This window comes from Eleutherodactylus coqui, chromosome 13 (assembly GCF_035609145.1).
Source record: "Eleutherodactylus coqui strain aEleCoq1 chromosome 13, aEleCoq1.hap1, whole genome shotgun sequence".
Taxonomy (NCBI): domain Eukaryota; kingdom Metazoa; phylum Chordata; class Amphibia; order Anura; family Eleutherodactylidae; genus Eleutherodactylus; species Eleutherodactylus coqui.
In genome coordinates this window covers 125,197,697-125,220,445 of record NC_089849.1, presented here as the reverse complement: position 1 = coordinate 125,220,445, position 22,749 = coordinate 125,197,697, and the positions used below count along the sequence as shown (strand labels likewise).

General features: G+C 47.4%; 1 protein-coding gene across 1 annotated transcript in view; it reads left to right on the top strand.

Moving 5' to 3' along the window:
- The first annotated feature begins 288 nt into the window (after positions 1–288).
- CLCF1 (cardiotrophin like cytokine factor 1) overlaps positions 289–22,749 on the top strand; it is a 62,420-nt gene continuing 39,959 nt past the window's right edge. The window contains exons 1-2 of the mRNA XM_066586050.1: positions 289–463; positions 3,599–3,762. Of these exons, the coding sequence (XP_066442147.1) occupies positions 448–463; positions 3,599–3,762 (180 nt within the window). The 5' untranslated portion in view covers positions 289–447. The remainder of the gene's footprint in view (positions 464–3,598; positions 3,763–22,749) is intronic.

Here is a 22,749-nt window from a genome sequence, read left to right as displayed (position 1 = left end):
GACAAGTCCATCCCCAACAGACAATAAGACTCTGTGACTTTCTCACAATCTGAGGATGAATGTGCTTTGGAAAGAGAGAGCAGCATTAATCAGCCCTGCTCGCCTCACCTTCTTCTACCCTTTCACCTCTCAGCGTGCTATAGACTGATAACTCTTTCTCTCTCCCTCCCTTTCTCCCTTTTCACTTCCTCTCTCTTTTTTTTCTCTGTGGTTACTTATATGACGTCAGGGGAGAGGCTCCAATTCTCTCTCCCTCCCAAAAATTCCTGCTTCCCCCCTCCTTTCTCTTCCATTCGCTCTCTCCTCCTCTCCCTCCCTCCTCCCACAGATCACCCAGTCTGGCTTTAAAGGAAGATAGGAGCAAGAAATGGCACTCTCTGCTCTGGCTAGAAAACAGAGAGCTGGGCTACCAGCAAACAGCAGCCAATAACTTTCTTGGGCCTCGACATGCTGCTTATCACAGGTACCCAACTTCCTCAAACTTTCCTATACATCTTTCCTCCTTGCTGTGCATCTGGCTGGGCCGTCTCAGTCTGCACCTCTAGCTCAGTGCTGTCTCACTCATTACTTCTTCCTCTCCTGCAGACCGTCTCTCGCACCCATCTTCTAGTCCTTCATCAGTCCCTGCTTGCCTTCAGAGCATTCCATGTCTTCATCACATTTAGTGCTTGGCTTTTGCAGTGTGACCTTGTTTGGGTCACAAGCGCAACTTACATGACTGTCGATGCTCCATTCTTCTTCTATTGATACAGTGACAACATATTCCACAGTGCTTTACAATGAGAGGAATCAGGACTCAGCTGTGACAACATGCACAGCAATGCAACAACACGGGGGGCGAGCTGCTATCTGTAGTGCGGTTCACACTGGCATTAGTCTCACTCCCATGCTGTCTTATCAAACTCACATTTGGGAACTTCCACTAGAATCATTTTTGCACTTGCTTTGGGAGACATATTACAACATATAGCTCATACATATATAATAATATACCAGGGGTTCAATAAACATACAAGGACTTAATAAACTGATATAGAAAAAAGACATATACTTCAGGAAATGAAGTGGCTGAAAAGGGAAAAAGAAAAGGTGTGCGTAGGAGATATGTGATGGCCGCGTATGTGTCAACTGAGGGCGAAACATGAGAGGGGCCCTGGGGACATACACTTGTAGAAAAGTGTCAATATCAAAGACGGATTGTGACATCTCTCAAAGTTCCCCACCCTGAGTATTAACACGCAGCTTGTCTGACTTGCTGGGCTTACCACCCGCGTCTTCTCCTGACTGTGTGCTCCTTGTTTAGATCACTTCCACCATGGTGCTTTCCATCTATCTCCCGGCATCTTCTTCTTAATGTTTGTCCTTTGATGAATTTCTTCTCACTCTTTAGCTTTCCGTCTAGATATACCTGGCATGTTAGAAGTCCGGTATAGCCGCCTTATACCTGGGATATCCTGCTTCTTAGCAGCTCTTCGCTTACTTGTCTGTCCTGCTTCTCATTAAGGTCTTCTTACCTTTTCCAGTTTTCTTCACCCTTGATATCTCCTCTTTCCTTTGGAAGTATCTATTTCCTCATCTTGATATTCTTGTATTCCTAACCATTACCTTCCTCATGAAGTCACCTCCATAGATCCTTGGCTGCTACGTAACTTTTTTTAAGTGGCTTTCACTTTTTGAATACAATCACCATTGATATTTCTATCTTGGTTTGCTTTTTTCACATAAGGTTAAATGTCATCTTTCAATATGTAACAAGTTCTGGAGATCTTCCAAATGGGAACCGTGAGAATAAAATAGTTTGAGGAGAAACATACTTGACCTACGTGAAACGTACATATTTTGTCCCAGAACTCGGAGAACCTTAGAAATAAACTAGGGTCTGCGTCTGCCCCTTATGTGGAATGATCTGAGCGCATCAGCGTACTTGTGTCTGATGTAGATTTGTCGTGACCTTTCTTCAACCCATATAAAATATTCTTTGAAGTATTCTGGAACAAAGGTGCCTTAATCCTTCTAGAACTGACTGTAGAACATCTCAGGGCTGTGCTGTATATTCGGGTGGACATAGTTCTGCATTTATCTTCATTCAGGCTTTTATTTGGTCCAGATCTGTTTTTTTTCGCTTATGTTGTCATTTTTGTCATTATTATTTTGCTGCTTTTTTACTTGTCTCCTGGAACATTTTTGTAATTTGGATGAAGGTGTTGAAAGATAAAGAGCTTTAGGAATATGTTGTATGTTCGGTATTTTCCTACATACACGCTTTTATCTGCTCGTTATCTGTCCTACAGACCTCCGTTTTTTTTTCTCCTATGTTGCCATTTTGTTGAATGTTTTCTCGTTGCTTCTTGTTACTTGTCCCTATTTTAGCCTGGTTCCTCTCGTATCTACAAAGCTCACATGTGCTTCCTATTACAAATAAAAACAGAGAGTAAGGAACCAAAATAGAGAGATAGAAGTGTCAAAAGAAAGAATAGATGATGAAAAAACAGGTCAATGAATTTATTTTTAATTATTTTTAATTATTTTTCAAATTCCATCTCGGTGACTTCATGCAAGTTCTAGATTTTCCCCTTTCATCCCGGCACACCGGGTACACGGAGTAGATGTGCAGCATGGAGTCTTCATTGGGCGGCTTAGAGGACGATCTGTTTAGGCTTTTAATAACTGACAATACTAACCTAACTGATCTATATAACTATGATGAAGTATTACATGTTGGACTTCTGAAGACACAGCCATGTCCTCGGATATCCGTGGATGAAGAGACCGTGTGTTCAGTGCATCATTTTATAAACAGTTGTGTCTAGGTGACTTTTTAGTAAGACCGTTTTTACATTTTGAAGTCCATCCGTTAATTGTCTTAAATCTTTTGAATATAATTGTGTTGGCCCAAAATAAAATGTAAGCCTGTCCTCTCCACCCATTCTCTTTTTAAGTCCCGGCTAGTTAAAAAAAAAAACAACTATTTTTCCTCGATTTAAATGTTGCAGAAACGTTCGTAATAACGAAGGACTAATAAATACTAAAGCAGGCTGCCCTTACGAATCATTCTATATTAATGGAAGGTCTCAATTGATAATTACCAAATAATCGGTCTCCACTTGGCAGTCATGTTATTCCTGTCATGGAACTTTCCATTCATGGAAATAAGAATAGAGAAACAAGAGTAGATATCAATGATGGATACTTTAAAAATTAATCCGAAGTCTGACCAAAGTGCAGAAATTAAAATTCATGCTGGAAGAAACTCTAATTAAAGCAGCTTCCCTATGTGTCCGGTGTGAACGTCACGGCCGAAGAGGTAGAGATCCCACAAATGGGGACTTTGTGTTTAGTAGTGGTGATCATTAATTGTGAATGGCTTCTGTGCTTTCGTGTCGGCTCTGGATTAGCTGGGGAGATACATTGTTGCATATGTTACATTTCATGTCTATTTGATACCTACTGGCCATTGTATATTGATTTTAATTCTTTGTGTTTTTTTTCTGCTTTTTTCCTTTATTGTCATTTCTCTGTGTGTTTTATATTCATTACTCACCTGCCTCTTTTATAACGAACCTCTTACTGATTGTCTCATAACACTCTGTGTCTTAAGAGGGCTCCCAAAGAGTCCTATGTACTTTGCTAGTGTCCCTCTTGCATGTCGTTTCAATTGATGCTCTAAACGTAACAGACCCTCTCGCACGGTCTTCAATTCAAAAAAGCTACGACCTCACAAAATACCTGGAGCACCAACTGCGCTCTCTGGCCGGCCCATACGTGAGTACCTTCTTCTTTACTAGATTGTTCTCAGTTGTTTACCAGCTGTATATATTTAGTGACATGACCTGTAATATGTGTGCCGTTCTCTCCAGCTGCTGGTATGGGGCTAATGAAATAATATCGCAATACGTAAAAACTTGAACTGGTTGTATAGTGAAGGCCACCTTCTTAAAAGTTTTCAATTAGAAAAGTAATCATGTTCTTGAATTTAGACTTCCCTTATACAAATATAGTTTGATGGGAATATATGGGCACTATTTCAAAGTTCTAACATAATTTTAATGTTAAATGATGAAGAAGGGGCTCTTCGAGGAAGTACGTTGACTGGAGAGCAGCAGCCGTTGTAGCACCCTCTCTACTCTCTATTCCACAGACTATGATAGGCAATACCCCACCCATGTGGAGGAGACCAGAGCACTACAGTGGGGTGGGTGTCCCTATGTAGTTTGTCCAAACAACTCCTTCATGCTACAGAATAGGGCACACAGAGGCCCACTATGGACTCTAACAGTAACACGTTTTTTTCTTAAAGTCTAAATTTCTTCTTATTTTGTTATACATAAGACTGTATATTAATTGTCTCAATTCTCAGCCCTTTTATGACAAGTTGTATCACTATGATGCCTTCATGTGTATTTCCCATGTGCACTGAACCAAAAACCATGGTCATACATTACAGATTTTTCCTTCTATGGCTCTCATGAAGCCCATAGAAATGACTCAACTCGGTTCGTCAGGAACCCGACCCTGAAAAAGGCCCCAGAACACAACAAGAAAAGAGGAAGCCACCTACTTCTCATAACCCCCAAAGAGGGGCTTACAAACTCTGTGCCCTGCTGCCGTGGCATGGTGGATGGCGGGGTGATAACAGACGGGATGATAACACATCATTTAGATCTTTTTTGAGGTTTCCTCTGTAACTATGGAAGTTTGGGTGTGTTATTGAATAATATTCTCTTCTCCCTGTATATATACAGTACTGTGCAAAAGTTTTAGGCAGGTGTAGATAAAATGCTGCAAACTAAGAATCTTTCCAAAAGTAGAAGTGTTAATAGTTTATTTTTATCAATGAACGAAATGTAAAGTAACCGAACAAAAGAGAAATCTAAATGACATTAGTATTTGGTGTGACCGGCCTTTGCCTGTCAGTCCTTCTAGGTAAACTTGAAGGAAGTCAGAGATTTTGTAGCATTATAGTCAGGTGTGTGATTACCAATTATACCAAACAGGTGATAATGATCAGCATTTTCATATGTAGGTTGAAATGCAGTCATTAACTGAAACAGCTATGTAGGAGGCATAAAACTGGGTGAGGAACAGCCACATTCTGCTACAAAGGGGAGGTTGTGGAAGACAGTTTCAGGTCACATGTCATATACCTTGGCAAGACTGAGCACAGCAACAAGACACAAGGTCTCTCCCAGACAAGGTTTAAAAGCAGACTGGGGTTTCAAGATGTGCTGTTCAAGCTCATCTGAAGAAGCACAAAGAAATGGGCAAAGTTGAGGACTGTAGACACAGCGGTCAGCCAAGGAAACTAAGTGCAGCAGATAAAAGACACATAATACTTACTTCCCTTCAAGATCAGAAGATGTCCACAAGTACCAACAGTTCAGAACTGGCAATAATCAGTGGGACCCAGATAAACCCATCTACTGTTTGGAAATGTCTAGTCAGAAATGGTCTTCATGGAAGAATTGCAGACAAAAATCCATTACTGCCATGTAGAAACAAGACCAAGCGACTCAACTATGCATAAAAACATAGAAATTGGGGTACAGAAAAATCATGTAATACCATCAGGGAGGCATCTGATTGGCTCCAAATTTATAGTACAGTAGGACAACAACCGCAAATATACAGTTAGTGTCATTAAGAACTAACTTCAGCGTAAAGAAGAACAAGGAGTCCTGGAAGTGATGATGTGGTCCCTACAGAACCCTGATCTCACATCATCCAGTCTGTCTGGGATTACATAATGAAACAGAAGGTTTGAAGTGAGCTGACATCCACAGAAGATCTGTACTTAGTTGTCCAAGATGTCTGGAACAACATCCTCACTGAGTTGCTTAAAAAACTGTGTGCAAGTGCACTGAGAAGAACTTAAGGCCCATTTACACTGAAAGATGATCGCTAAAAAATTGCTCAAACCATAGTTTGAGTGACAGTTTTGAGTGATCATTTTTGCATAACTCTTAATACCTAAGTATCTATTTAAAGAGTTAAATTCAGGCGAGCGGAACACCGCTGACAGCTCCGAGAACAAAGCAGCTGTTCTGTATATGCAAACAGCTACTTTGTTCTCGGAGCTGTCAGTTAGTGTCCTGTAAGCTGATAGCTCCGAAAACAGCTAGAGCGCTGACAGCTGCGTTGTTCTCTGAGCTGTCAGTTAGTGGCCTGCTCAGCTGATAGCTCCGAGAACAGCAGGAGCGCTGACAGCTGCTTTGTTCTCAGAACTTTCAGCTGGTATTCTGCTGAGAAGTCCCAGCGGTATACAAGGTGAAAGAATGTTATCAGCGCCACATGCTGAGAAAATCAGTGTGCGGCGCTGATAACAGTCATCAGTGATTTATAGCTGGCTAGAAATCAGCGATGAACGAATAGTGAAGAGCAGTGCACGATGGACGCGCGTTTAGACGCACTGATTACAGCTCAGAAAATGGCTTTTGAGCGAATTTTGAGCGATAATCGCTGTGTGAAAATGGGCCTTTATGCTGTAACGGGCGGTCACACCAAAGATTGATGGCATTTACATTTCTTTTTTGCACATTCTGCATTTGCATTCTGTTAATTGACAAACATAAATTATTAGCACTTCTATTTTTGAAAGGATTTGTGCCACAGTACTGTGTGTGTGTGTAAATATATATATATGCAATTACACCACTAGACCACTAAAGGGAGACCATGCCACCTGCGTGCCACGTATGAAGACAAATCTGAGGGATGTCATGCATTTTGAACAACTTCAGTTCCTCTCTGTGCTGTGAGAAGAGTCATTGTTAGTTTTTGCACCTCAAACATTTCCATGTTGCACCCAGTAGGACGGCAGGAGCCCTGCAGGATGTTGTTGTACCCAGTAGGACGGCAGGAGCCCTGCAGGATGTTGTTGTACCCAGTAGGACGGCAGGAGCCCTGCAGGATGTTGTTGCACCCAATAGGACGGCAGGAGCCCTGCGGATGTTGTTGCACCCAATAGGACGGCAGGAGCCCTGCAGGATGTTGTTGCACCCAGTATGACGGCAGGAGCCCTGCAGGATGTTGTTGCACCCAGTAGGACGGCAGGAGCCCTGCTGGATGTTGTTGCACCCAGTAGGACAGCAGGAGCTCTGCAGGATGTTGTTGCACCCAGTATGACGGCAGGAGCCCTGCAGGATGTTGTTGCACCCAGTAGGACAGCAGGAGCTCTGCAGGATGTTGTTGCACCCAGTATGACGGCAGGAGCCCTGCAGGATGTTGTTGCATCTACTAGGATGGCAGGAGCCCTGCAGGATGTTGTTGCACCCAATAGGACGGCAGGAGCCCTGCAGGATGTTGTTGCACCCAGTAGGACGGCAGGAGCCCTGCAGGATGTTGTTGCACCCAGTAGGACGGCAGGAGCCCTGCAGGATGTTGTTGCACCCAGTATGACGGCAGGAGCCCTGCAGGATGTTGTTGCACCCAGTATGACGGCAGGAGCCCTGCAGGATGTTGTTGCACCCAGTATGACGGCAGGAGCCCTGCAGGATGTTGTTGCACTCAGTATGACGGCAGGAGCCCTGCTGGATGTTGTTGCACCCAGTGTGACGGCAGGAGCCCTGCAGGATGTTGTTGCACCCAGTATGATGGCAGGAGCTCTGCAGTATGTTGTTGCACCCAGTATAAAGGCAGGAGCCCTGCAGGATGTTCTTGCACCCAGTATAACGGCAGGAGCCCTGCAGTATGTTGTTGCACTCAGTATGACAGCAGGAGCCCTGCAGGATGTTCTTGCACCCAGTATGACAGCAGGAGCTCTGCAGTATGTTGTTGCACCCAGTATAACGGCAGGAGCCCTGCAGAATGTTGTTGCACCCAGTATGACAGCAGGAGCCCTGCAGGATGTTGTTGCACTCAGTAAGACGGCAGGAGCCCTGCAGAATGTTGTTGCACTCAGTAGGACGGCAGGAGCCCTGCAGGATGTTGTTGCACCCAGTATGACGGCAGGAGCCCTGCAGAATGTTGTTGCACTCAGTAGGACGGCAGGAGCCCTGCAGGATGTTGTTGCACCCAGTATGACGGCAGGAGCCCTGCAGGATGTTGTTGCACCCAGTATGACGGCAGGAGCCCTGCAGAATGTTGTTGCACTCAGTAGGACGGCAGGAGCCCTGCAGGATGCTGTTTGCACCCAGTAGGACGGCAGGAGCCCTGCAGGATGTTGTTGCACCCAGTATGACGGCAGGAGCCCTGCAGGATGCTGTTGTACCCAGTATGACAGCAGGAGCCCTGCTGGATGTTGTTGCACCCAGTATGACGGCAGGAGCCCTGCAGGATGCTGTTGTACCCAGTATGACAGCAGGAGCCCTGCTGGATGTTGTTGCACCCAGTATGACGGTAGGAGCCCTGCAGGATGTTGTTGCACCCAGTATGATAGCAGGAGCTCTGCATAATGTTGTTGCACCCAGTAGGACAGCAGGAGCCCTGCAGGATGTTGTTGCACCCAGTATGATGGCAGGAACCCTGCAGGATGTTGTTGCACCCAATAGGACGGCAGGAGCCCTGCAGGATGTTGTTGCATCTAGTAGGACGGCAGGAGCCCTGCAGGATGTTGTTGCACCCAGTATGACGGCAGGAGCCCTGCAGGATGTTGTTGCACCCAGTATGACGGTAGGAGCCCTGCAGGATGTTGTTGCACCCAGTAGGACGGCAGGAGCCCTGCAGGATGTTGTTGCACCCAGTAGGACGGCAGGAGCCCTGCAGGATGTTGTTGCACCCAGTATGACGGCAGGAGCCCTGCAGGATGTTGTTGCATCTAGTAGGATGGCAGGAGCCCTGCAGGATGTTGTTGCACCCAGTATGACGGCAGGAGCCCTGCAGGATGTTGTTGCATCTAGTAGGATGGCAGGAGCCCTGCAGGATGTTGTTGCACCCAGTAGGACAGCAGGAGCTCTGCAGGATGTTGTTGCATCTAGTAGGATGGCAGGAGCCCTGCAGGATGTTGTTGCACCCAATAGGATGGCAGGAGCCCTGCAGGATGTTGTTGCACCCAGTAGGACGGCAGGAGCCCTGCAGGATGTTGTTGCATCTAGTAGGATGGCAGGAGCCCTGCAGGATGTTGTTGCACCCAGTATGACGGCAGGAGCCCTGCAGGATGTTGTTGCATCTAGTAGGATGGCAGGAGCCCTGCAGGATGTTGTTGCACCCAATAGGACGGCAGGAGCCCTGCAGGATGTTGTTGCACCCAGTATGACGGCAGGAGCCCTGCAGGATGTTGTTGTACCCAGTATGACGGCAGGAGCCCTGCAGGATGCTGTTTGCACCCAGGAGGACGTCAGAAGCCCTGCAGGATGTTGTTACACCCAGTAGGATGGCAGGAGCCCTGCAGGATGTTGTTGCACCCAGTAGGACGGCAGGAGCCCTGCAGGATGTTGTTGCACCCAGTATGACGGCAGGAGCCCTGCAGGATGTTGTTGCACCCAGTAGGACGGCAGGAGCCCTGCTGGATGTTGTTGCACCCAGTGTGACGGCAGGAGCCCTGCAGGATGCTGTTACACCCAGTAGAACGGCAGGAGCCCTGCAGGATGTTGTTGCACCCAGTGTGACGGTAGGAGCTCTGCAGGTTGTTGTTGCACCCAGTAGGATGGTAGGAGCCCTGCAGGATGTTGTTGCACCCAGTAGGACAACAGGAGCCCTGCAGGATGTTGTTTCACCCAGTATGACGGCAGGAGCCCTGCAGGATGTTGTTGCACCCAGTAGGATGGCAGAAGCCCTGCAGGATGTTGTTGCACCCAGTGTGACGGCAGGAGCCCTGAAGGATGTTGTTGCACCCAGTATGACAGCAGAAGCCCTGCAGGATGTTGTTGTACCCAGTAGGACAGCAGGAGCCCTGCAGGATGTTGTTTCACCCAGTGTGACAGCAGGAGCCCTGCTGGATGTTGTTGCACCCAGTAGGACGGCAGGAGCCCTGCTGGATGTTGTTGCACCCAGTATGACGGCAGGAGCCCTGCAGGATGTTGTTGTGCCCAGTAGGACGGCAGGAGCCCTGCAGGATGTTGTTGCACCCAGTAGGACAGCAGGAGCCTTGCAGGATGTTGTTGCACCCAGTGTGACGGCAGGAGCCCTGCAGGATGTTGTTGCACCCAGTAGGACAGCAGGAGCCCTGCAGGATGTTGTTGCACCCAGTATGATGGCAGGAGCCCTGCAGGATGTTGTTGCACCCATTATGACGGCAGGAGCCCTGCAGGATGTTGTTGCACCCAGTATGATGGCAGGAGCCCTGCAGGATGTTGTTGTACCCAGTGTGTCGGCAGGAGCTCTGAAGGATGTTGTTGTACCCAGTAGGACGGCAGGAGCTCTGCAGGATGTTGTTGCACCCAGTATGATGGCAGGAGCTCTGCAGGATGTTGTTGCACCCATTATGACGGCAGGAGCCCTGCAGGATGTTGTTGCACCCAGTATGATGGCAGGAGCCCTGCAGGATGTTGTTGTACCCAGTGTGTCGGCAGGAGCTCTGAAGGATGTTGTTGTACCCAGTAGGACGGCAGGAGCTCTGCAGGATGTTGTTGCACCCAGTATGATGGCAGGAGCTCTGCAGGATGTTGTTTCACCCAGTATGATGGCAGGAGCTCTGCAGGATGTTGTTGTACCCAGTAGGACAGCAGGAGCCCTGCAGGATGTTGTTGTACCCAGTGTGACGGCAGGAGCCCTGCAGGATTTTGTTGTACCCAATAGGATGGCAGGAGCCCTGCAGGATGTTGTTGTACCCAGTAGGACGGCAGGAGCCCTGCAGGATGTTGTTGCACCCAGTATGATGGCAGGAGCCCTGCAGGATGTTGTTGCACCCAGTGTGACGGCAGGAGCTCTGAAGGATGTTGTTGTACCCAGTAGGACGGCAGGAGCCCTGCAGGATGTTGTTGCACCCAGTATGATGGCAGGAGCTCTGCAGGATGTTGTTGCACCCAGTAGGACGGCAGGAGCCCTGCAGGATGTTGTTGTACCCAGTGTGACGGCAGGAGCCCTGCAGGATGTTGTTGTACCCAGTAGGATGGCAGGAGCCCTGCAGGATGTTGTTGTACCCAGTGTGACGGCAGGAGCCCTGCAGGATGTTGTTGTACCCAGTAGGATGGCAGGAGCCCTGCAGGATGTTGTTGTACCCAGTGTGACGGCAGGAGCCCTGCAGGGTGTTGTTGTACCCAGTGTGACGGCAGGAGCCCTGCAGGATGTTGTTGTACCCAGTGTGACGGCAGGAGCCCTGCAGGATGTTGTTGTACCCAGTAGGACGGCAGGAGCCCTGCAGGATGTTGTTGCACCCAGTGTGATGGCAGGAGCCCTGCAGGATGTTGTTGCACCCAGTAGGACAGCAGGAGCTCTGCAGGATGTTGTTGTACCCAGTGTGACGGCAGGAGCCCTGCAGGATGTTGTTGCACCCAGTATGACGGCAGGAGCCCTGCAGGATGTTGTTGCACCCAGTATGATGGCAGGAGCTCTGCAGGATGTTGTTGCACCCAGTATGACGGCAGGAGCCCTGCAGGATGTTGTTGCACCCAGTATGATGGCAGGAGCTCTGCAGGATGTTGTTGTACCCTGTAGGACAGCAGGAGCCCTGCAGGATGTTGTTGTACCCAGTAGGACAGCAGGAGCCCTGCAGGATGTTGTTGTACCCAGTGTGACGGCAGGAGCCCTGCAGGATTTTGTTGTACCCAGTAGGATGGCAGGAGCCCTGCAGGATGTTGTTGTACCCAGTAGGACGGCAGGAGCCCTGCAGGATGTTGTTGCACCCAGTATGATGGCAGGAGCCCTGCAGGATGTTGTTGCACCCAGTGTGACGGCAGGAGCTCTGAAGGATGTTGTTGTACCCAGTAGGACGGCAGGAGCCCTGCAGGATGTTGTTGCACCCAGTATGATGGCAGGAGCTCTGCAGGATGTTGTTGCACCCAGTATGACGGCAGGAGCCCTGCAGGATGTTGTTGCACCCAGTATGATGGCAGGAGCTCTGCAGGATGTTGTTGCACCCAGTAGGACGGCAGGAGCCCTGCAGGATGTTGTGGCACCCAGTGTGACGGCAGGAGCCCTGCAGGATGCTGTTGTACCCAGTGTGACTGCAGGAGCCCTGCAGGATGTTGTTGTACCCAGTGTGACGGCAGGAGCCCTGCAGGATGTTGTTGTACCCAGTAGGATGGCAGGAGCCCTGCAGGATGTTGTTGTACCCAGTGTGACGGCAGGAGCCCTGCAGGATGTTGTTGTACCCAGTGTGACGGCAGGAGCCCTGCAGGATGTTGTTGTACCCAGTGTGACGGCAGGAGCCCTGCAGGATGTTGTTGTACCCAGTAGGACGGCAGGAGCCCTGCAGGATGTTGTTGCACCCAGTGTGACGGCAGGAGCCCTGCAGGATGTTGTTGTACCCAGTGTGACGGCAGGAGCCCTGCAGGATGTTGTTGTACCCAGTGTGACGGCAGGAGCCCTGCAGGATGTTGTTGTACCCAGTAGGATGGCAGGAGCCCTGCAGGATGTTGTTGTACCCAGTAGGATGGCAGGAGCCCTGCAGGATGTTGGTTATATAGATTTAAACTCTGTTTTGTATAAAGTAAAGTACAATATAAGGATAAATCTCGTAACCGATGGGGTTTAAGCCTCACACCTTAGCAATTATTTCATCCTTAATACTGGACCAGATCTGCAGCGCTGCTCCCACAAATCACACACAGATAATTATATGAGATACGTCAAAGTTGTGATTTGTTGCACTCGGTCTCAATGTTCATACATAGACTTTTAGATTTTACAAAAAATCCCAGTTCTTTTGGGCAATGTCATTGCTATATTATATTAATATCCCTCCATAGACCTTTCATGTGCGCTAATCCGTACTGTGACTCATAATAACATTTTATAGGATTACATAATAACCGCTGTGTAGGAGCTGCAGATTCACACAACTTGGTGTTAGATCGCCTCGCATGTTACAGGACAATTTTCTTAAATGTACAGGGAATAGTTTGGAAAAAAAACAAATCATGCAGAAATGGACTTGGCGAGAGAAATAGAAATCGGCGCACCTCTAAACGCAGACATATATGTTCATAAACAAGATCAAGTCTGCCGCAGCAGCTGTTGGTACGCAGATCCTCACTTCCTAATTCTTTCTTGGTAATTCATAGTTGTTCCTCATGACCACTACTAGGGTTCAGCAGTTTGCCGCACTGCATCGATGAGTCTTCTGGCAGCAGGGAGTGCCATGTCAGTCTTGGTATCTGGCAGCAGATTATCCTCTCTTCCTATTGATGATATATGTCTGCTTGGCTGAGCCGAGTATGCTAGTGTATGGGGACGTCGAGAGGAATAGCTATGAGCCAAACCAGCATTTGGCCAACAACTATTAAAGGACATTTAGGCTGCGACCCTACTATATTTTATCTATTTTAGGGCGCCCACCCACTGGCGTTTTCCGCGATTTTTCCGCGCGTTTTTCGCGGCGTTTTCGCGGCTTTTCCGTTAATTTCCATTGACATTCATGGGTGCATTAGGAGAAAAATAAGGACACATATGCAACTGACAGTTCCTATGTTAAAAACGCAAACGCATCGCAAAAAAAACGCCAGTGGACAGGAACACATGTTATCTCTATGCCTGTGCAGGAAAAACGCAAAACGCAGGTAAAAAAACGCCAGTGGGTGGGCGCCCTTAAAGCGTATTCTCATCTGGGAATTTAATGGCATATTTACGGGATATTCTGTAAAAGTCCAATAGGTATTGGCCCCACATCTGGAACTTAGCTCAGGTTCAGGCCACCACCACCCCTGGCTTGGCAGTACATGTTGGCCAGGATTGGTCAAAAGGATGGAAACTGTTATGCAGGTTTTGCTATTTCCAAAACTCCTATAGAAGTCAATAGGAGTTACATAAACAGCAAGTTATATGTAGCACAGCAAGGTATACTGTTTTCATAACTCCTAAATTATAGTAACAGCATAGGTCTCTGTTCTACACTGATTGCTTAATTCCCATTGACTCCTTTAAAAACTATAGAAGCAGTGTCACCCGGTCGATCTCAGCTGCTTCTGTCCTCCTGCCCACCAGCCCACCTTCTTTTCTCATTGCGGCCTAGCTGAGAACACCTCCTTAATGAAAAGTGCTTCTCATGAATATTCATTAGGGATTATGTACCTCTACATCCTGATCTGACCTTGCATTGACTGTTGAGCAATGGTGAAGATGCTTGGACACTGAATAAACGGACGCGTCTTACCATATGGACTTCTTGTACACACCTTTCCTTAGATATGCATGTTTTGGGCACCGGACCGTATATAATTCTATCAATGCAAAGAAGAGAGTTTGAGACGCAATGCAGCCCAGTAAAATCTAACTTTAGTGTAAATATTTGTAATTTTGTAGAAGAAGGTTTACCAACAAACTTATCATTTTTATATTTAGCCGTTTCCTGCATTTCCACATAAATACTGCTAGAATTATCAGTTCTGGCACTTGCTTGGTATTTTCCCATGGCCGGTTTCAGGGGTGGCTAACTGATCAGTAGCCCAGGGCCTCTCATTTCCTGGGGATCCCTGTTACTCTGCCAGTTCCAGCTGTCTCACAGTATACAATGAGTGGCAATAAAGAGAACTGGGCAACTATTAACCCCCAACTGCACAGATCTATGTGGCATTATGTACAGGCGGTACTGAGGACACTATATGTGCGCATTATCCTGGTATTGTATGATGCTATGATTTGCACAGTTCTATTTGATCATTAATGGCACTATTATGTGGCCTAGATCGCGGGTTAGTGTTGTATGGGGACTATATGGTAGTTTGTATTGCAGCAAATTTTGAAAGTCCGAAAAAAACGACAATCTGGATGGTGGGCTACCTCTGGCTGTCCAGGGCCTCCGACTTATATGTCCTCTCTATGTGATCACATTCTCAGTCCATCAGGGACTCACACATCTACAAAGAGGGGATCATAGTTTTCACTTTCTTTCTTTCGTTGTGATTTTTATGCAAATCAAACATTCAATGTAACAAAAAGCTACAAACGATAATTGGTCAATAGTAGACGACCGATATCAGAATAATCCTTCATTTCCCACAACTATAAGAGCGATTGGGTAATCATATTTTGGGCAGGACATTTTGACCATGCTGGGTCATCTCAATGTGCTGCGGTAGTCCTGGGAGCACTCGCCGCCATCCTCCCATTCTGTGCCACGGTGCCGGCCGGCAGACCATGGAAGGCCTTGCTTCATTTTAAATGGGTTTTGTGTTCCACTCTTATTTACATATATGCCACATGTTCTCCTCAGGTCACAATAAACAGAAACATTCAGCCTTCAAACAGATCGAACAAAAACCCGACAGCCAGAAGTTTACAGGTGACCAAAAACAGATAAATCTAGTAAAAGTGAGCTTGTAGTTTATATTCTAGCAATTGTGAAGGAGCGCCGCCCGCCGCCCGCCCGACTCACCAGCTTGACTCTTACTGATAATGGTTTAGTGCTGATAGAGCGAAGGGCCGTATAGCAAACCGCTAACATCCTGACCCATACATGGACTGCAGCCTATTCAGTCTTTGGAGAAATGGAGGCGATCCATTTAACAGATTTGTAACAAAAAATACATGAAAAAAGCGCACCGCTGTTTTAATCCGGATAGGTTAGATATGGTTAAATCTTTTTAAAGCGCTACAAGGGATTATAGATGGAAAAGCTATTTGGAGAATTAGAGAGATATACGTAGAAGGGTTTTATTGAAAAATACCAGGAAATCTGTGATTCGGTTATATAAAGGGTGGGTGGAGCCCGAAGCACATAAACCCTGCAGCATACATGTCCTTAGTGGTGTGTACACATAAACACAGGTGCAGATCAGTATACATTGCTTTATAAGACCCTCTCGTCTCCACGCTTTTCACTCTCTCCAGTTCTCAAGATGTTTGGCTCGGTGCGGCCTAAAATGAGACCGCTTCCGTTGCACTGAGCCAAAAGAGGGCGCGAAAAAGAGAGACAGATGTACAGAGCAAAATGGAGAGTCAAAAAAATGCATGAGATGCAAATTGGGTGTAGAAAGGAGAAGTCGGAGGTAAAGTGAAGATGCTGGGAAAGCTAATAGAGTTTGGAGGACTCGAATGAAATAAGAGGCGGCTGTGTTTTGGTTTTGAGAAAGCCTGGTTATAATATGAAAAATGGCAGCGGTCTCGCTTTCTACACACTATGTAAACTTTGTGTGATTAAAGGCAGCGCTCCCTGTCTGTCTCTCTTCATGGACCTCTCCAACTTGGCTCTGTCCCTCTTTCCATCCTCCCCCTGCTGCAGCTTCTCCCCACCGCCTGATTATTCTCTGCTCCGTTATCTTCTCGGCTTTTCTAGAACATTTGTATTTTCCTTCTGTCCCTAAGTTTTATTCTCTTTTTCCTCGTGCCGTTCGGTCGCAGCGCTCCGCTCCTTCCTGTCATGTAATTATATCTGGACTGCCTTGGGCTTTGGTACAAATTACAGGAACATCCTGCATTCTGGGATCTGAGTCTGCTTACTGGGGCCGGCCCGCAGAAGGAAATCGTCATCCTATATTTCCTACCTACAGCTCGGAAACCTTTCCGTTTGGGTTCCCATGTTGAGGTTCCCCCTCTACAAGCGCTTATATGCGGTTCTGTCATAAGAAACCAGACATTTTGGTATTTTTAGGGAAAATAAATGAAAGCTGTGGATTCTACAAGGTTTCCATGCAGTGTTGTACTCCAATAATGTCAATGTGGGGAAATGCTACTGCGCCAATGGAGTAAGTAACGCCTATCCACTTCTGCATCTTCTTCAAGGCAAATCTTGTGACTCCTGCCATAGCAGAGGCATGTTACCACAGTGGCTGCTATTGGGTCCCTGAAGAAGGGAGGCACAGAAAGAATTAGCTTGGAGGGGGATTCTGGGGACTGGGCAAAATTTCCAAAATTTCCCTATAACTTCCACTTCTTGCCATTACTCCAAGCATCCATCTTAATCATCAGACTGAACTCTAGTAACTTTTTTTTGCCAACCTGCACCACCGCTGCTCTCCAGCAGCATCAGATTTCCAAAGTATTGAAAATGGCCACCGATGGAGAACAAAGGCGGGGGAGACTGCAGGTAGAGACAGATCTCTGTAAGACAGGCTATAACATTGTATTGATAAGTACAGGTTATCGCCTTATGAAGCATAGGACTGTCACCTTGAATCGCCAGACTCCCCCTCTAAAACAAAAGTCCTAAAAATAAGGTTATGGGGAATTAACCTAAGCAGCAAGTTCTTCTGTCCCAGGACGAGGTAGAGGAAGAAGAAACATGGTGGCTCAGTGGTTAGAGCTGTTGCCATGGACAACATCTGCATGGAGTTTGTATGTTCTTCCTGTTTTTGTGTGGGCTTCTTCCCACACTCCAAAAACATGCTAGAAGATGAACATAGATTGTGAACCCCAATGGTGATGTAAAGCACTGAGGTATATGTATCCTCCTTCTAAATAAAGATGATTATCAAACACAGAAAGAACATACAAACTCCATGCAGATGTTGGACCTTGGACCCCAATCCTGCAAGGTAACAGTGTTAACTGCTGAGCCACGAGAGGAGGACCAGGACCACCAAGATTTGGGTTTGAGCTGAACTGAACTTTTAGCAAAGTTCAACCCAAAACAGGAATCTGTACTAGTTCAGTTCGCTCACCACTAATGTTCCCTAAGAACCCCACCATCAGCCAGAAACAAGTTGTACCGTGACTCATTGGACCACGCCACATGCGAATCCTCAAGGGTCCGGATAACAACCTCACAAGCCTAGTTAAGGTAGTGTGTCCAGTGCTGTGCTGATAACCGAGGCCGCTGGTAGGTTTTCTGCTCCCATATAACATGGACACTAAGGCCTCCTTCACACGGACGACAAAGTTGTCTGATTTTCTCGCGATGCGATAATGCTACAAATCCCCCGTATGTGAAACATATGCTTTCCTGTGGGTTCCTTCACATTTGTGATGTTTTGTAGCATGCGACATTGCGAGTCAAAAACCTCACGGGGTTCGCGATATGCCCACGACTCGTGATGTTTTGTAGCCCATGTTTCCCTACGGAGCCTTCTTCTCTGTTGCATCGCACAAAAACGCGGTTTTCATGCGGTGCGATGCGACTTTGACAGTAAGCCCTGGCTTCAGAAAAAACCCCACATACATCATCTAAGAAGCGCTGTCAGCTCCGCTGCATCTTCTCCCCGATCCCCGGCAGTTATCTTCAGGCATGTCTTCTGGCTGGGGATTGGAAATTCCCCGCCTCCAGAAACCGCTGCCTCTGATTGGCCAAACGCCAAAATCCTCACACGTGGTGCTACAAAGTTGTGCAACTTTGTAGCACTACTTGCGACTTTGTAGCACTACTTGAGACTTTGTAGCACTACAAAATCGCAGTATCGCCGTGATTTAACACAGCAATATTGCATGGACCGCAGATGCGATATCGCTACCATTTTCTCATGTCGATATCACGTCGCCTGTGTGAAACAGGTCTAAACAACTCTGCACTGACCTGCGGGATATGCGTATGACGCCTCCTTCACTGAATGTGGATGTGATTTCTGCCAGACTCAGTGGTCTGTCCACATGGACAATTTTAGCCAGATGCGGTTGGTTGCAATCATTACGCACCCGTTGACGGCCACTACGTTGTACGCTGATGGTTTTACGTCTTCTAGAACGTTTTCTCGGTACACACGTGACACTGTGGATCGAGGAATGTTCATTGCCCGCACAACTTCAGAAATGGAATATCCCATCCGTCTGGTACCCACTATCATGTCTTGTTTGTACTCCAGTAATTCACATCACTTTGCCTTGGCAAGTGTTCAACCTCAATCACAAGATAACACGACACAACTTATACAGGGGTGGGCGTACCCAAGCTGTCAACTGAGATAACGCCTCGACATAACCAAATTACATACTGCTATCCCATGACTTTTGGCATGACAGTGTATTTTCTACAACAGGCACAAGGACATGGATCTAATCTCATAAGGCTGGCATATGTTAAACCCCTGAGACACCAACCCCAAAACACACACTGATGGAGCACTACAGGAAAACTGAAGAGTTACTGCCAGGTTTCTTCCCCAGTAGGGGGACACTATGTGGTCAGTTTACTTATCTAAAGCTGAATGACATCTGAACCCGCTGACTTCTGTAGGACATTCTGATGTATATATGGGAGTGCAGAGTCCGAGGAGCAGGCCCTAGCCTAGGAGACAGCGGGGATGAGTTGTAGGCCTTGTCACAGTGGCGCTACTGTCTCCTACCCAGAGGGTAACCAGCGACACGTCTAATGGGGCCAAGGGCAGGCTATTTAAACAGAGGGTAACCGGGAACTGGTTTACCTTGGTCCTTTCTCTGGGGCTGTCACGGGTGACGCCACCGTTCCCTCCTACGCAGTGAATGCAACCGATGGTTATTAAAGGATCCACACACACGGAGAAGTTTAGTTAGGAGTCACACTGGGAATGGTCAGTGAGACCCGTTCACTAACAGTTCAATAATTGCATGACAAGTTTGGTAGCTGAGTACAACTTGTGCCGCTCCACATGAGAGGGCAGGGAGGCGGAATTCACAGGAGAATATTCCACAGTCAAAGTTATCTGCAGGGTCCCGGTCCCGGACATGTATTTCCACTTTCCTTTCTCTTTCTCCCTGTTCACACTCACAATTGCAGCAAAAACATTGGAAACTCCACTCTGCGGAACGTCTTCTCTCTCACAGGGGCTTGCAGCTACCTTGTGGTCTCCTGGAATAAGAGGTATCCATGGGAGACGGGGGATACATTTTGGCTTCCTCCATTCTCACTTCCACAGCACAGGGGAATGCTGTGTACAGCGCTTCAAAAACACATCAACAGATATTCCAAACGCTCTCCGACTGGTTCAGGCTACACTAGGCCAGGAGGTGACCTTGCCAACTGACTTAGACCAGACTCCAGACTCGACTCCACCACACTCTCTGGCTCAGACTGACTTGTATTCACATTCTGCCAACATTAATCTAAAGCATGGTCCGGTGACGTCCAGTCAGAGGGGACGTCACTGGATAAACCGGTAATCTAATCCCTTCTATTGTCTCCAGAGCTGATATCCACCACTATATGGTCATTGTATGGGTGCAATACCAGTCTGTGAATGATTGGGTCATTGAGTAACAGTATGGTGTACTTGTGCCATCCCTGTATGGTGGTAACATGTAATAATGGTGTGGTGCTATTATTTGGCAGCTATATAGCGTTAGAATTGCTCATGTTCATCTTGGTACATTGAGTTTTGCTCCGTGACAGTAATACAGGGGTAATATAAAGGCTGCTAATATTAACACCTTGAATATACGGTTTACGATGTTATTCTGGGATCTGGTCCAGCGAATCGCACAAATGTAACAATAGGGTGTTAAATAAACTACGGCACAGAACTTTGTCTTGCCATTTCATGTACATGTAACACGGCTCAAACATATTCAGTATTGCTGCGACCGTAAAAGTCCAATCTACAATGTAGCGCATTTTTTATCCCGCACGCCGAACGTTGTCTGGGAAAAAAAGAAACACCAACAGAATTGCACTTTTTCGGTCATCCCATCTCCAAGAAAATATTTAATAAAAAGTGTCAAGAAGTCAAACGTATTATAAGGGGGAGTGGAAGCAGGCTGAACGAGATGGACATCGTCTCCCCTCAGCCCAACATACTAGGTTACTAGGGGACAGAAACGACAGGACGTCCTGCAAGAAGTCACCCTTCACACAACTATGTGACAATTAAGACGTTCCGGCTGTCAGAGGATCATTTTATTTTTTTTAGATATTTATTTTTTTTATAGTAGGTATTTAGTTATACCCTCCATATTATTCGTACCGACCCAGAGAATAAACATTGTGTGCGCTGTAAAAACAAGAACGCCACAAAGATGGCGGATATTTTTTATTTTTCATTTCACTCTACTTAGAAACTTTTAAAAGTTTTTCAGTACAATAAATAGTCCTGTTGAAAAACACAACTCATCCCACAAAGGGCGAGCGCTCCAGGGCGACCGCGATGGATAAATACGAGTCAGGGGAGGAAAGATGAAACAAAAGGGCCTTGTGTTCAAGGAGTTAATGCTAACGAGGGGCTCCGTATCATCATGTACGGGAATGATGTGTTGGCTGACTTGGAGATGTAGCAGAGTTAAAGCCGCCTGCAGACGAGCGGAAATTCCGCGGCAAAATTCCCCGCAGAATTTCCGCCCGTACAAGCCGGCATTACAATGCGCAATCCTAGGCAGACGGCCGCAGTTTGCCTGCGCGAATTCTCGCGCGGCAAACAAACCGCGGCATGCTCAAATTCTGTGCCCCGCACAGAAATGTCACTCACCGGCCGCCGGCTCCGCTCTGCACATGCGCCGGCAGCCTGCATATGAAAGAGCCGGAGCTGTGGGAGCAGGTGAGTGCCGCGCTGCTCTCTGCAGGCAGATCCAACCCAGCCCTCTGCAGGCGGCCTTAAGGTGTTTTTACAGGAGCCAATAATTGTTCGGATTCCCACAGTCCATCCAGAATCTGGAGCGTCATGGCTCGGTGACCGACGGATCCGCCATTCATCCATGAACAACTGTTTGCAGTGCGTGGAGGCGGGTGGGACAGAAGGACCCCGGCCCCTCCAACTCCGTTCACCAGCGATGATCCTTCCTGTATAACTAGTCTGCGATAACGTCACATGACGTCCATCCCCACCAACCGCGTTGCTGCTGATTCTGATTGATCTGCCTGCAATGAGGTTACATACTAACGCTCGTGCGCGGCGGTGATTCACGGATTATTCCGATTGCCAGATTGGAGTCGGGGAAAATTGGTTTCTACCTCATTGCTTTTTTTTGCCTTCCTCTGGATCCACATGATGGGCTGAACTTGATGGCATAAAATATACAACGTAACCCTTATTATAAATTGTTAATCACCTAATTTGCATAAACCTCAAATCTTTTCAATATATCATATATCAGAAGTAGAGATGAGCGAGCATACTCGCTAAGGACAATTACTCGATCGAGCATTGCCCTTAGCGAGTACCTGCCCGCTCGAGAGAAAAGGTTTGGCTGCCGGCGCGGGTGACAGGTGAGTTGCGGCAGTGAGCAGTGGGGAGCAGGGGGGGGGGGGGGGGAGAGAGAGAGATCTCCCCTCAGTTCCTCCCCGCTCTCCCCCGCCGCTCCCTACCAGCCGTCAGCAGCCGAATCTTTTCTTCCGAGCGTGCAGGTATTCGCTAAGGGCAATGCTCGATCGAGTAATTGCCCTTAGCGGGTATGCTCGCTCATCTCTAATCAGAAGTATTCCTTCATATCAGGCCTCTTACGCACGGGCCACGAAAATCGCAAGTTCGTTCCATGCGATGCGATAAACAAGCAGACGCCAAAGGGAAACACGGGCTACGAAACATCGCAAATCGCAGCTGTGTAGAGAATGCCGTCATTCTGTATTCTCGCAATGTAGCAGGCTACAGAACATCGCTGATGTGAAGGAACCACGGGGAGGTACGGGCTTTACATATGTGCGTTGAATAGCTCTGGCGCATTGTGAGAAAATCACGCAATTTTGTCGCCCGTGTAAAATTGGCCTCAGGGAGAGATAATAATCCTCCGTCGTAGCCACATAGTAAGGGAGCAGCTGATGCCGTTACTTCCATCCCGTCCCGTGCCGCGACGAACGCTGGGCTCCGTGCAATATACAATGTGTGCTAAATATCCGAGCGCTCCCCAATATGTCATCCGGTCGGTAAACGCTGTCCGGGGTGAGTG